The sequence below is a fragment of the Pieris napi genome, chromosome 20, assembly GCF_905475465.1.
Source record: "Pieris napi chromosome 20, ilPieNapi1.2, whole genome shotgun sequence".
NCBI lineage: Eukaryota > Metazoa > Arthropoda > Insecta > Lepidoptera > Pieridae > Pieris > Pieris napi.
Window position 1 is genome coordinate 4244291 of NC_062253.1, and position 15843 is coordinate 4260133.

Consider the following 15843-nt stretch of genomic DNA (forward strand, 5'->3'; position numbering starts at 1 on the left):
AATTTGACAGAGACAAAAGAATACTTTAAAAGAGTGGAATTACACTGATTTAATTTTTAACAATAAATGTAACGCTTTTGTTTAACAAATTACAGATTACATTGATACCAATTATAAACTCTCACTATATCTTAATATTAATTTTTGAACTAAAATACCATAAGGAGCAACAAAAATCAATGTTGGTTGTTACTTAACATCTGTGTTGGTACTCTGTAAAATTCGACAGCGTTTTAAAAGATTTTATATACAATATTAATGTTGAGGGCCTCATAGCCTAGCGGTCTTATTAAGTGGTAGCTAGGTGAGGGGTACCGGGTTCAATTCCCGGTTTGAGGGCAAGTTTCAATTTAATTTAAATTTGTTCTCGGCCTTTGGGAGGGTTGTGCGGTACCGGGCGAGTGCTTAAACCGTACATGGAGGACATGGTCGAATTTATAAAAATCTTATAATGCTGGCTAATGCATAAGCCGTGCAAGAGCCATAAAAAAAAATATTAATGTTGGTGTTACTAGATTAGTTAGTCCAATACAATAGTGAATCCAATACATGTTTGACATTTGGGAGTCTTGGAGGCTCGACTCTACTTTAGGGTACAGGTGTAGAATCATTTATAAAACCTTTGTAGCAATAGCTAATAACACCTAAAGTTAGGTTTGGATAATATAAGGAGTTTCGCAAGTTCACAATAATTGTCGAACCAAATCTATATTGAAGTTCAGTCAAACAATTTTGGTCATAATTAAGTGCTCAAGAAAATGGAAACCTGCAAATCTGGAATAAACATGAAGTCAGAATATACAGTTTGAATTCGAGTAGTTTTATTTACTAATAAGCGTTCAAGTATTACGTAACGCAATTTTTGGAGATTATTGACCCACCCCCCCCATGTAACTCGCCGTAACGTTTTTCAGTACCCAAGTACAGTACTGTACCCAAGTATAGTAAAACGTTTCGTGACCACCTAGTGACTCTTCAGTTACTATTATGTGGTGTAAGTCGAAAATAATATTAACAATAACGTGTAATTCAATCCCCGCCCCGCATCGTAACGTTTTAAAAATTACCCCCCCCCCCCCTCCCAAAACTCGTTACGTAATACTTGAACGCTCCCTAAGATGGGTTCCTGGGAATATTAAATAGAATTCTTCTTGTAAATTACAGAAAGGATCAAAAGGCCCTTGTTTGATGAAAGCACCTTGCTTAGTACATGTCCTAAAACAACAAACTACTGAATGAACTGAATATTGATAATAGATGTTAGAACATTAGTTTAAAGTAAACACAATACTTCGACTGTAAACATAACAGATGATACAGGGTTTAACATAACATCCAACTCTTGCCCATAGTAATGGAAAATACGTATTAATTAGGTCAGATGAAAACATATTCAGCAGGTCATACATTTTCTCTGCACAGAATAAAGGCAATAGCCGAAATTAATGAAATGTTTTATTTGATCCGGACATAAATATGCTCAAGTATGCCAAACTAAAAAAAGTTTTTGATAAAATTTAGTCAAGACTCACAGACGGATCAAAACACAAGTCTCGATTATGTGTTTTACTCCGAATAAGTGTTTGGGCGTGATGATGATATGCTTGGGTATGGGTTGCTACTTGTGCTGTGTTATCCCCGGAGAATGAAATACAAGAGCCTTTTGTTTCGATTTTGATACACTCAAAGATACTCAACAGTAAAGTTCAGTAACCATCCTTGAGATAGATCCACTAAAAATCTAAGCCCCTTAATACAAAAGAAAGAGGCAGACACTTAATCAGTACGAGACAGATGAAGAACTGGCAAAAGAGCCAGAAAATAAAAACATAAAAACAGTTATAAACGATGAAGTAACTAAAGAAGAACATAAAAGGAACCCCACCCCTGTATATTGTGTGGTATATAAACCAGGTACCATCACATGAAGTTACATCATACTGACCCATCTCATTAGTACCAACATGGCAAAATTATTTAATTTAATTAACTGATACAAATCCCTTTTGCAGTTTGTCGACGTACTCCTTACGACAGGACATGTCATCAGCAGGGCGGTTGTATGGCAGCCACACCGGTTCACCGACGAAGAAGCGCTTGGCACGAATGTAATTCTGAAAAATTTATTGTACAGATTAAATTTATTATCTAGAATAAAAAAATTCTATATTTTTGTTTGTCCGTGGTTAAATCTTAGGAACTATTAGTTTTAATAGATTTTTACGTTCAGAGTTATGTATTACCAAGGCATAAATAAGAGAATTTACGAAATTATTTACTAGGGTAAAACTAAGGGACATTGTATCATTAAACAAATGTTCAAGGGATTAATAAAAACATAATGTCGCTCATGTCTGTGAGTCTGGACCCTGAGATTTATTTGATCTTTTTCAGAGGAGAGACACAAACTCACTTTCACATAAATTATTTCTGTTAAATTTTAATTTTATCTAATTCACTCTGATAAATATAATATACTAAGTATATAAGTCAACTAAGTGATTGATCTATTTTCAACCTTGGCACTCAGCTCATGTTCATAACATAAAAGGTAAATGATTAAAATTTTCAAATTTTTATAACTTACGTTAGAATCTAGTGTGAATCTATGGTAGATTCCACTTGGTATTATGATGAGGTCTCCTGGAAACACAGCTATGCGTATCCATTGGTCTGCACCATCTCGTACATCAAAGTAACCAGAGCCTTCAATGACTAGTCTGAAATTATTCATTAAATTCTATTATAATTGTTTTTAAATTCTATGGCAATGTGGATGCTCTCTTTGGCCACAACACTCAAAACACACAACACACAAACATAGGATGGCCAAAAATCTACTAGAAAATTGTAAAATAATCCTATTCCCCATTGAATATTTACACATAGTAATCACCTATTATATTGCTGGGATAGAAAAAGTTGAGTTTCCTAGAATTAAACTCATGTAAATTATTAGATTTCCATCCATTTGTTCTTCTGATAGGCTGGTGCGAGTCCAACTTTAAGAATACAAAAATAATGTTTTAATATGATGATTTCAAATTTAAAAACCTTAAACTAGACCAATTTTTTTATGTCTACTGTCATAAATGTTTTATGTTTCTACTTTATGATTTTTTAATATTGGTTGGCCAACAAAACTGCCATGGCAGTTAAACATTACCCACCAACAAAGGGAACTATGGAGGTTGCACAGTAACTTAGAAATTTCAATGAAGGCCTACCGTATTTCCTCATCAGTATGCAGATGTTCTGTATAAAAGGATTTAAGCTTTTCTTCATAGTTGGCTAGACAGTTTTCCGAGCAGGTGATTTCATCTTCATAAGTGTAGCCTCGTTCTTTTTTTATTTGTTCAAGAACCCCGTCTGTGGTGTATGACTCAACATTTAGCTAGAAACAGAAACATACGTGTTTAGAAAACTAATATAATTTAATGTGGATTACAATATATTGAAAAAAATTAGAGATATCACGAAAATAAAAATATAATTTATCATTAGGTTCTTGACCTTGATTACTATTCGATAACCCCAACTTACGCTGTAATATTCTACGCCGGTCTTCTGAACTAGTTCATCAAGAGATAAATATTCTGGGGGATTCCTGTGATGTTCCAAGCGTTGGTCACTTGTGGTATCGTTATCCATATACCAAACTTTAACCATTTTCTAATTTCGTTAAGAAATTGTTGCAAGTGCTTCGCTAAGGATGCAAAAATTTATAAATTTCAAGACTCTACAAGTCATAAGCAGAAATTAAACTAAATAAAACAAATAACCTCAATAAGTTTTTTTTTTTTTTTTTTTTGTTATATGTCACAGTTAACAGTTTACAATTTACCACAGACTATCATTATGGCATTACAAGAATACTAAAATAGAGGTATTGCTATCACAACCGAGTCTGTGGTTACAGGCTAGGTATGTAAGTAACGAATTTCAAATTTCAATGTTGTATTGTATTCCAGAAGTGCACTTATGGGTATATCGACAATGAAGGACTGCACCGTTAACCGTACCGTTATCACAAATTCAACGATGGATTCGTATCGTATTCGTCTGTTATGTCAATACTATAATATCGTATTGTATACAAATGCTTGTTTATATTGTATGTACTACACAAATTATTATTATTCAAAGTTGAAACGATGTTCGTGCTTGTGTATAATTCAAATACACTTGCACTGTTAAATTAAAGTTGAAGGGCGTACAAACTTAGATTTTGTAAATAAAAGATGCCTCTATGCCAGTAAAAATAAATTTATTAAATATGATTCATCTATATAGATATAACATTAAATCTACCTTACAATACATGGGGTTTCCTACAAGAAATAACCATAGTTTGTTTTAAGCTCATGATATTGAAATGATTATTTAAATAGGAATTAAAAGAAATTTTAACATTCACGACCTTTATAATAAAAACAATTCCATATAAATAAATGTACTGATTGAATGTACTGATAAACTTAGCAAAAATGAAACTAATATTTTATACAAATCAGCTTGAGTAGAGATCTATATTACATTTTATGATTTTAATTAGTTTTATAATTATACACAATTATTTTCATAATTATAAACAAGTCATTATTATAAATTTACATTATTGATGACATTTTATAAAGTCTTATATAGGTACTTTGTACATTTAAGCTTGATATGAGTTAAAATGAAACACTAAAAAGCAAAACTCTAGTCACAACCCCGATTTAAAAACATGTCAAAAATAGTGAATATATTGGTTGTGATGTTTAAGGCTTCAAAAAAAGAATTTTAAATTAAAACAATTATCTTTATATATATAATTCTTCTGTGAGTGTGTATGTCACTGAACTTCTCTCAAACGACTGGACCGATTTTGATGAAATTTTTTGTGTGTGTTCAAGGGGATCTGGGAATGGTTTAGATTCACAAATCAGCCCGCCAGATGGCGCTGCAGTCGGTACTTTCATACTTTGCTTTACTAATCGCTTGAAATATCATGCAGGACAACGTCTGCGGGCCCACTAGTTTTAATATAATATTTAAAAAAGCTTCAAAATGATTCTAATGCTTTTAAACTAATGTAAATAAGTTGAACAATGTAACAATTAATTATGTAGAAGTAATAATCGTAATTTAAATATATTAAGCAAGTTTTTAGTTTCAGCATATTTAATATTTAAAATATATAATGGATGTGAACGCACTGTAGTCTAGTTTGTTTCAGTGTAAGATTAAGAGGCGCGACTTTGCGAACCACTCTTGTACGTCAAATCCTAAACGTTTTTGACATAAAAATTGTGTAGTTTTGACATACTCAAAACCTGAGGGTTAATCCTTGTAACAACCCTTAGCATGAACTTCACAATAGTTTCCTCGCAAACATTGAATACCATAAAATTGGTATCCATTTATTTCATTTCATTTAGGAGCTCTACCTAAATGTATCATACAAATTTGGGCTGCTCTACTGCGGAACCTTTTCGATGTTGTTACACAGTGTTCGTGATATGGGTATAAAATAAACGTTTGTCAAATTTTATTTTGCAGGATTTCATCCAGTTTCGAAATAATAAGTAGGATTTGTAAAGAATAAATTAATTTATAACAACATAAAACAGTATTAATTTACCAAAAACACTAAATGCAAAAAAGCATGGACGGAAAGCGATACAAAAAAAACTTAAATTTCAGTAAATAAAGCTTTAAAAACAAACAAATTACATCTTTTAAAACTTTGAAGCTAAGACCCCGCCATAGACACACGGGAGTCATTACGACTTTTATGCAAAAAAAATTGCCATGATTAATAAAAACGATTTCAGATTTATTGATACACTATACAAATTGTTTCTTTTAATTCTGTTAAGTAGCTGAAGATTAAAATTTAATAAAAATTCAAATTACAATATTAAGTCAACAACGAAATTAAAAAAAAAACACTAGGTATTTGTATTAGGCGAAAAAAACATTTACAAGCATTCGTCTTCGTCGATTCGACTAATCTCTGACTGTATTGTGTTGATTTACTGATTTTATTCATACATTAATTATAAGTTATTTAACTCCATTATGCTTTTTAAAGCTTAAAGCTTTTTAATAACTCAATGACACTTTATATTTCATACTGTCAAAGTACCCTTAGTGATATTGAATAGCCGGTTCTCATTAGTAATAAGAATTTTAAATAGTAACTCTAAAGGCTTAATATACACATATTTTATATACAAAATAATAATATAAATAATACATTATGGATATAAGTCCAAACATATACTACCTATTGTTATGCAAAGTATCACAATTAAATTTAAACTAAAGCTAAATTAATATGTAAGCTTAAGAACTAAAATTAATTTGAATACTGAGATCAATCACTATTTCTAAATTATGCAGGTTTTGGGTAACGTTTCTTAAAATATAGTTTTGAGTTGTCAAAAATGTCAAACGTCATAGAGAAAAAAATATGGTTGACAGCCCCAGACTATACTTGAATTAACGTTTTAGAATGTAGGTGTGAAATTAATTAATTCCAAATCGATAGAGGCCTTAGACAAAAATAGTTTATACGTTAATTGAAAAGGTCACGTGACCAAACGAGCCTTTGTCAATTACATTTATAGCATACACGATTACCGATCACTCCTGCACTAAAGTTTATTTGTGTAGAGCATTTTCCCAACCAAGATAGTCTATTAAAAAAACAACTACCCCATCGCTTGTGATTTTTAACACGAAATAAGCGACAAGATCAGTCGTTTGGTTTTATATCGTTATAACCCATCAATCATGTTTCAAAATTACCTGGAGATTTTTTGATTCACATACAGATGCACGATTTTGCACGCCTTTATATATTAAATAAATAAAATATAGGTAGGTATACCTCATCACCTTTATTCAATAAAGGTCGATAAAGGTTACGTTAACCTCTTTTGCATAAAATACCTTCTGTTAATACGTGAAGATAAAGATAAAAATTGCTAGTCTGTGCGGTAAGAGAAACGGCGTGGTTTTTTGCAAAGTAATTTAATCCTTATTTGCTACGTTATTTCATTAATACACAAAAACTTTACATTTTTGTATATTATGTTTAAAGTCTAAGTATCTCTCCAACGCCGGGTCTCTTTCCGCACATAATAAGAAAAACTTTTTGGTAAAAAAGCGCGGTTTTTGAACACTTCAGAATACACAAATGTCACTCAAAAGGCTACTTCGAAACATCAGCATTTCTGAGTATCTTTTAAACTTTCTTAAAATTGAAAATCATAATTTTGTCTATTAGAAAACCGAATATAAAGCCATTAAAATGTACTACATAGTGTAGATAAATCAAATGAGCTAAATTAACTTTAAAGCATTGGTAAATAAAATAAGGTAATTTGGGAATACAGAATCTTATTTTTCAGAAGCTGATAACTTGTCCTAACCTGAAATTGAAAATAATAAAATGGGCAATCGACAGATAACTCAATTATTTTGATAGACTTTTGTGTATATGTGGCATGAAGGGTAAGATTCAGAAAGCTAGCGCTAAGTCTGATTTCCGCACGTTCAAAATGTCTTGGATTTTGACATACGGTAGACAAAGTCCGCGCTAAGTCTATGAATCCCCAAGAACCTAAATGTAAAAGCTACAATTACTAACATATATACAAAGTATTATTATCTATACAATATCTTATAACTTGGTGTGTTTCACTGTGTCTGTCCAATAGTTCTGGATGGTCATGGCTTCAAGAGAGTTCAAGAATGAATCGTTGTCCAAACTGTACATTTCTTCGGAGTTATCCTGAAAAAATAAAATTACGAATGATTTTAGAGGACTAAGATTCATACCCAATTTTCTTTAAAACAGTAGCTGATATTGCCATCTCTATAAACTAAAATATAAAAAATAAGTTTAATACCCAAATTTTTACTAAGGTTTTTGTTGACTTTGAAAGCTATTATTCTAATTTCATAGAAGAAACTAACTTACTCTTATAGTACTGTCATCTAAGTATCCACTAGAATCAGGATTAGAACATTTGTCATTCAATGTTTGAGGTTTATTTAAATATCTTCTTCTATACAGAATAAATGCCGTACTGCCAGCTAGTCCAGCTAAGGCCAGAGCAGCGAACGAAATCCCAGCTATCACTCCTGTATCCATACCTCCCTCTGGGTCTATAACTCTTCTAGAAGACTCTATATTTGCTGGAATCTTCGTCTGCACAAATGCCGTTTCAAGGGATAATGGCTTTTCAGTCACTATCCGGCTTTCTGACAGACCCTCTATCGGAATATCGTCTTTCATAAAAACAGCTCTCCCTGATTCCGGTCTCGTCAAATTCCGCCTCTTTGTGAAAGTCGTGTTCTGCGCTTCTGTGACATTGTCTGTAGTAATTGTTGTGTTAATGTTGGCAACGTTTTCGAGCGTTACATTATCTGTTGCATTAACTGGCGTCCATTGTATTGGCTCTGTGGTCGCAGTGACGTTGACAGGAGTTGAAATCTTCAGCTCCTTTTGTGTCACGTTCTCTGGTTGCTGTAATTGTGGAGTTTTTGTGAAGTACATAGCTCTAGGTTGTCTTTCATATCGCTCTGTTTGGAGGTCAGTTGTGATGTGTAGTAGTTCTTCTGACTGAGGCGCAGCTATGATCCTTCCGGTGCTGGCTGGAAAGATAAGATAGGCATAATTAGCCGCATGTTTTAACTTAAGAATGACTCAATTTAGATAACAAAACAGGGTAAGGTTATATAGTATATCTAAAAAGCTGACTTAATGCGACACTTATATAGAATTATGGGTCTAATTACTTTTGTGTCAGGTCTATAGCAAGGTATACGGATGAAACCGCAGGGCTCCGGTATCTAGCAATTACATTAAAAAAACATAAAAATTTAATCCACTGGAGTTGATAATTTGATAATTTCATTAGGCGTTTAACACGGTGAGTACGTATAGTATTAAAATTCATGAAACGTGCAAAGTTTGCATTGATGTGGGCGTTCAATGTTGATTGTTAAGTGTACGTGCAATTAATTTGAGTAGATAATTGTAATTAAAATGGAAGCCGGTGGAATAATCTCCGTATCGATTTCGTTTGCGAAAGGCTGTATAAATTAAGCATTATTTCTTGTTAAAATCAATTTATATTATTACCAATTGTTTTTGCCCAGTGTCAATTTTTTTTAATATAATAGGGGGGCAAACGAGCTTGCGGGACGACCAAAAGGGGCAGTCTTCGCAGCCATAGACACCTATTTTTATTTATCTAAGGTGTTTTACAAGTGTAAAAAAAGATAAATAAAAATAAAATAAACCAGTGGCGCTACAACCTTTTAGGTCTGAGCCTCAGATTTCTGTATCTGTTAAATGATCATTTGTCAATGTAATAGGTAAGTAAGTGATCAGCCTCCTGTGCCTGCCACACGCCGTCGACTTTATGGGTCTAAGGAAATCCGGTATCCTAACGATGTTTTCCTTCACCGTTCGAATGTTAAATGCGCACATAGAAAGAAATCCACCAATGCATAGCCGGGGATCAAACCTACCACCTTAGGGATGAGTGTCGCATGCTGAAGTTGCTAGGCCAACACTCTTTGTAACAAAAATACTAAGCTTATAATTATATATATAGATAATATTCAAGTTAATTTGATGAAATACTACCTACTAACAGCGCAATGTAAATGAATAAAAATGTATAAACAAAAGCCGTAAACATAGTAATAAAATAAGATTTAGAATGTCACTGGTGTCCATCTAACAATGTTTAAATATTTTATAATACTACTTTAGGTGGTCCCTTTCTACGCAGTAAGTCAGTTTACAAGAAGCTGGTCTAAGTTCTCTACTCATTTAACACTTTCTTCTTTCTGTGTTCGAAACATCCCAGTAAAAAAAATACGATAAAAGTTGTTCGAGTCCTTGACCGATTTCTTCAATAGATAAGGTTATTGTAAGGATGTGAACTTGACGATATCCTCCTTATACAATGTTGTGTTTCCGCCGACATTAGTCACATTCATTTACATAATATGTTCTTAACTATTTAGTAACCATTATGAAGAAAATATGGCTTCCACTATAGTGGTACATTAAGATAACCCTATATTAAAATCAGTCAGTCCTCCTTCACTCTGTCGCATCAGTGGTCCAACCTACTGGTCTCCGACCACTCACCGCCCCTGAGCTCAAGGTGCTCCAACGTAGTCGATGGGCCTTATATTCGCCTATAATTTTGGGCTGGGCTGCCAAGTCTTCTATTTCAGCATTTTTAGACTCTCCTCCCGAAGCCGTACTCCTTTGTCGCTCCCAGGATTTTACGCAATAGCAGCAGTTGAAAGCCAGCAATTGACGGAAAATTCTCATTTCGGAGGCCAAAACACTTTTTGGGTCACAGAGCCAACGAAGTAGTATGAAGACCTTTTACTATACATTTTTAATGTCCCGTTAACTAATAATTAAATTTCACTAAGTTTCTCTGTTATAATTCTCATTAATCACTTGAAGTGAGACTGTACCGACATCCTAAATTATCACATTGATGTATTTTTAAATTTATAAGCCGCTCCTCACTTCTACGAAACTAATATTATACGATTTTCGACGAAAAAAGGCTACAAGTAGCAAGTTTTACTACACCCATATTAAATTCTCGCAAAGCAATTTAATATTGCGCGCAATTTTGCCGTTAACGCTTAAATAGCTCTATTCATGGCAAATTTATGGTTATCCCTCATTGTTCGCTAATACCTATGTGTTTTAACTGTGTATATATTGAATCTAGACAATATGCGCACATACAATATATATGAAAATTGCACGGTAACAAGATTAAGATTTGAGACAGTTTTTGCAGCGCACCACCACTATGTAGAACCAGCTGAAGTATTTCCGTACGAATTCGATTAGTCTTTTAAGAAAAGTGCGTCCCAATTATTAAAAGGCCTGCCACACACTCGCGAGCCTTCTGGCATTGAGAGTGTAATCTGTTTTGGTATATGGTCTATGTGTTTTCTTCTATAATAAACTAGCTGACCTGGCTAACTTCGTTCCGCCCTACAACCTTATAATATCGTTGTTACTTTAATTTAACTTATTTTAGGATTTCATTAATGTTAAGTATTACATTAATACAACTCTTTTGCAAATACAGAAATGTTTTATTGCTTGCCATTGCGAAAGAAGAATGGCAGTTTTACACATTAGGCATCTTCTCTCTAGCGTCAATATGGCGATGCTGCATGTTAAGCACTTTCTGATATCCAACATCTTTTGATCAGGATCAAAGCATGGTTATGCATCTCCTCATTCACATCAAGATCGGAATTTCTTGAACTGACACGAATTCGACGTAAAATGATGCGTAGTTTTGTCAACAGATGGCACCATATGGTTTTTGCATTCGTAAAATTAATTAATTAATTTATTGTTATTCGATAACTTATCCGATATTTTATTGCTTATTCTGCTATTCGGGACGGAAACAAATCCAACAAATCAAAAACCATGGCAATCGGTCCAGCCGTTCTCGAGTTATAAGTGTTGTAACAAACACGACTTTCTTTTATATATATAGATAAGTATTATGTACCTTTATATATAAACGATCATCGTTAGTGAAGAAGCCCATCCCAAGAATATAAACTATCAATAACTAACAACTAACTTGAAGGTTTGAATTTGAACAAGCGACTGTTCCACAAGAAACTCGTAACTGTAGTCTAGTTCATGACATAACTTAAACTTGTCAGAGTTCTCAATTCCACGTGACACACTAATTCAAGATCAAAGCAAGGTTCTGTAGGATTACAACATGAGCATCGCTAGAAGGTATATTAGTATTTACTAACCATACAACCAGGGTTGTTACAACGCAATCATCTTTATATTAGGTGGCCAGCCTTCGGTACCTACTTGACACACATCTTTGATTTTCCCGGGACAGTGCTCTCTTCACATAGTAAGAACAATCCATTGGTGTCAAAGAAGTTGATTACGAAATGATAAATCTGAATCGTGTCTAACACACAACGCAGCTTTCTGAGTAACGGGTTGACTGAGCCTTTCTTCAGGCCACACCAACAGCAACCGTTCCCAACTCTACAAACCAGGGCGAATAGGACGATGACAGTATGGCCATTGCTGTGTCAAGATCCATCCCCCATCATCAAGATGATTGCGTGACTGGATGCACAGTCTAGGCCAACACAGATTCTATTTTAAAAATGGAACAAGTGAGCATTGTCGGCAAATATTGTGTGATGACAAACTTGATGTATTAAATTTTCTATCTCATACATGATTTGCAAGAGGCTCATATAATAGAAGCCTAATATAAATGAGTATTTCGATAGATTTATTGCTGTCTTTAAATAGTGGAATTTAATTATCTAAGCATTAATTAAGTAGAGTCCACAAAGTCCAGTGATTGAGAATATAACCCACGGGAGTTTGAGCTTGTTACAGTTTTCGGGGAATTATTAGCAACCTAGCGCTCTGCAAGAACTCAGTTTATTGGCACCAAACTATTGCTATTTCAGACGGCGGAAACGAAGGTTATTTGCAGTCCCAAGGGGCAGAACGAATTTGTGGCAAAAAGCCCCCTTAACAAAGACGTTGCGAGTGCTTAATACTGTCTTCGAATCGACAGTTTTATATGTTCTCAGAGCGAATTCGCAAAACTGGTTAAATATCCTAACTTACGATAATTAAGTTACACAACTGTCTCATTGGCTATTAGCTGTTAGGGTAGTTGTATAGTTATAAATAAATAAACATTTAAAATGCGAAACAAAAGTCGTCTTTGTCCTTCTTTCAACCTTCGTTTTAAGTACGAATTTCAGCAAAGTTTTTATTCAAAAAGACTGGCCATTAAGCCAAGGTTAGAGTCGTTAGTGGTTTAAAATACTTGCATTTTCTTAGCATTACTTCTAAGATATATCTGACAAGACATGCACAGCTTGTTAGTATTTCTCCAACTATATTATATTGCTGTAGTGTTGGCCTAGTGGCTTCAGCGTGCGACTCTCATCCCTGAGGTTGTAGTTTCAATCCCCGGCTGTGCACCAATGGACTGTGTGCGCATTTAACATTAGCTCGAACGGTGAAAGAAAACATCGGCTTGCGGCGTGTATCAGGCACAGGAGGCTGATCACCTACTTGCAACAGATACAGAAATCTGAGTCTCAGACCTAAAAAGGTTGTAGTAGCGCCGCTGATTTATATTTCTTATACTATTTTAATATTGTTTAAATTCTGTTAAACCTTTCAATCTTTTGCCTTATGCGATATGCATTGTTGATCTATTAAAATATATTTTCTGGCTTTAGTGGCGGTTTTGGAAAGTTCTTCCTTAAATAAAATCAACGTCCAGACAAACTTTTATCTTTAATGCCTGGTGAGTGACGCAAAACAAAAGACTGGCGATGAATCATCATTTTTAGCCATAAACACAATAGTGGTTATAAAAAACCTATATATAACAAAATACCTACTACATGAGGCAATTTAATGAAGATTCAAGCCTTTGTAAGATTTTGAAATCGTGAAATTCTGGTAAAGGCATGACATACACGATGACTCAAGCACGAAGATGCCTCATCACGATTTGCGCAGTTTGCATCATCCGACTTGGGGAAATGTTAGTTTTTATATAGGTCGAACGAAGTAATATCGGATTAGTATGTATAAACGGTACTTTTATAATGTGAGGGAGTTCCTAGATTATAAGTTTGATATACTGACGTAGAATGATTGTTTTTTTTGTATGTATTATGTAATAAATACATTAACATATTAAGACATTATAGATAGACTAGCTGTATTTAATTATATTTTGACGTTTGCATGCTGATTTGTCACGCCTGATGGGTGCGGTTTTTTGAACATTAAGGTTTATTTTTGGTGAAATATATGTATATTTGAGTTAAATTATACACAAAACTTTTAAAACAGACCAAAGAGATCGGACTTCATACTACAGCTATGAAACACAAATATCTAAATGCATCTATAAATATATGACAACCAAGTGACAATTTTTTATTATAAAATGAGAAAAGACATCAAAAATCTCAGCTAGCTCTAGGCTTCCATTTTCCCACCGTTTAAAACTTCCCGAAATTCCATAAATATTTCAAGATCATAATTAGCTAAATCGGTCCAGCTATTCTCGAGTTTTAGCGAGACACAAACAGTAATTAATATTTATATACATATAGTTTATTTAACATTACCTCCGATCAGGTATAAAATAATTGGAAACCCTAAGGAAAAATAGATGGTGGATTCTATTTTTTTTATAGAACAGCATACGGGCAGAAGCCTCATCTGATGTTAAGTAATACCGCCGCCCATGGACACTCATTCTCAAAGAGAAAAACGAAAGAGAATTCGTTCGGAAATACTTTCTTCACTCCAAGTAATGTCCGCGAATAATTAAGGGTTATAAAATTTAAGGGTTTTCGATAGCATGAAGGATGCGTCAGATGTGTACTCCAAGTGATAACACTGAAGGACGTTTTACAAGTGTAGATAGAAATTATTATAGATAGGTATGTAGGTAAACCCTATATCAGTATTTCTCAACCATTTTCGTGCCATGCCCCACATGTTTTAGCCTTAATAAAACTCTTTGATTTAAAAAAATTTCATAGTTAAATTAAAGAAACATAAATGATACCTATTATATATTTTTAGGAAGAAATTACTAGTTAATTGTTATCGATACACATTAAGTAAAACATATATATATATACTAGAAGACTCGGCCAAGCATTGCTGTGGCTAAGGTTGTTGTTATATTACATAAACTATTCAAAAAAAACGGTAGGAGAACATCCGACATGGGGACCACCATGCTTTTGGTGGTTATGCCATTAAATTGTAGCTTATGTGAAACGTTGGTACTTTCAACACAGCGCCTTCTGTTAGAATTGTGACTGTCAAATAATATACAAATAATTTGCAATAAAATAATATTGCGGGTTTAAATTATGATGTAAGCTATTCTATCTTTTAAGATGGATCAAACTGCAAACGGTGTGCGAATTTGATAGAAATCGGTTAAGTAGTTTAGGAGTCCATAGCGGACAAACAACGTGGCGGGTAATTTATATATATTAAGATTTATATACTGTTTGTGCCCGCACTGTATGGTTTAAGCACTCCCCCAGTACCATACAACCCTACCAAAGGCAGAGAAGAAATTTAAAGTTACATAACCTTGCGGTCCGACTGGAAATCGAACCCGAATCACCTAGCGGACACTTAAGACGCTACGAAGCCCTTTGTTGAAGCGCAACTAGATATAAGACCAGATTATTATTCACGGTTTTATGGTTAAGGCAATGCGTGTATTGGATTTATGGATTTCATAAATTGGATTATGTAGCAATGACAGTGAGGTTTAGCGAGAGGTCGTCTCAGCGTCCTTTCTTGCCCGTTCTTCACAGAACAAGGCCTCCTGGTACTTTAGCGAACGGATGGCGCAGTCTTGCTCTTTCGTGAATTTTGTAAACGTTTTTAACATTCATAAGCATGCGCTAAGACGCATCTAAACTGAATAAACGTATTTTGATTTTGATTGAACACGAGGATTTGAATCGCAATCGTAAACGCCACACAAAACATCTGTAGCGCTAAATAGTGAATTTATAATTTATTCCAGCATTCTTGATAGCTTCTACGATTTTCACAAGACATTTTCTTTCACGAACTAGCGAACTGTGGATCGACCCCCGGTGGGGGTCTTCCCTGGAAGATACGATCTTCAAAGTCGTTTAAAGAAAGAGTATACTCATCCCGGCCCTAACCTAGGCCTCAAAGGCCGGCAACGCATCCACTAAAATGCTGCG

At 34.1% G+C, this 15843-nt stretch overlaps 2 protein-coding genes across 4 annotated transcripts in view; both read right to left on the reverse strand.

Annotated features, from left to right (window-relative positions):
* Window positions 1-1078: 1078 nt before the first annotated feature.
* Window positions 1079-3753, reverse strand: LOC125059982 (1,2-dihydroxy-3-keto-5-methylthiopentene dioxygenase). 2 transcript variants are annotated; one of them, XR_007118751.1, is made up of 5 exons: window positions 3544-3753; window positions 3228-3394; window positions 2588-2720; window positions 1931-2114; window positions 1079-1831 (listed from the first exon to the last, which is right to left on the reverse strand). XR_007118751.1 is itself a non-coding variant. In XM_047664715.1 (4 exons), exons 1-4 carry the CDS (start codon window positions 3667-3669, stop codon window positions 1983-1985), a joined length of 558 nt encoding a protein of 185 aa, XP_047520671.1. In that variant the 5' UTR covers window positions 3670-3753; the 3' UTR covers window positions 1079-1982. The 2 variants fall into 2 exon arrangements, 1 of the variants encoding a protein (XP_047520671.1); XM_047664715.1 differs by having other exon boundaries at window positions 1079-2114.
* A 3651-nt stretch (window positions 3754-7404) lies between these two features.
* LOC125059973 overlaps window positions 7405-15843 on the reverse strand; it is a 58634-nt gene continuing 50195 nt past the window's right edge. For both annotated transcript variants that reach the window (XM_047664701.1, XM_047664700.1), the window contains exons 4-5: window positions 7976-8652; window positions 7405-7786 (exon numbers count right to left, since the gene is read on the reverse strand). In XM_047664701.1, coding sequence (XP_047520657.1) covers window positions 7676-7786; window positions 7976-8652 — 788 coding nt within the window. In that variant the 3' untranslated portion in view covers window positions 7405-7675. The remainder of the gene's footprint in view (window positions 7787-7975; window positions 8653-15843) is intronic.

What these genes read in the sequence shown, in the direction of transcription:
- LOC125059982 (XM_047664715.1), bottom strand. Translation starts at nt 3,669, where the DNA reads ATGGTTAAAGTTTGGTATATGGATAACGATACCACAAGTGACCAACGC. An exon ending in CCGGCGTAGAATATTACAGC is followed by an intron (nt 3,395 to 3,543) that starts GTAAGTTGGGGT and finishes TTCTGTTTCTAG; the next exon opens with CTAAATGTTGAGTCATACAC. An exon ending in CATACTGATGAGGAAATACG is followed by an intron (nt 2,721 to 3,227) that starts GTAGGCCTTCAT and finishes GAATAATTTCAG; the next exon opens with ACTAGTCATTGAAGGCTCTG.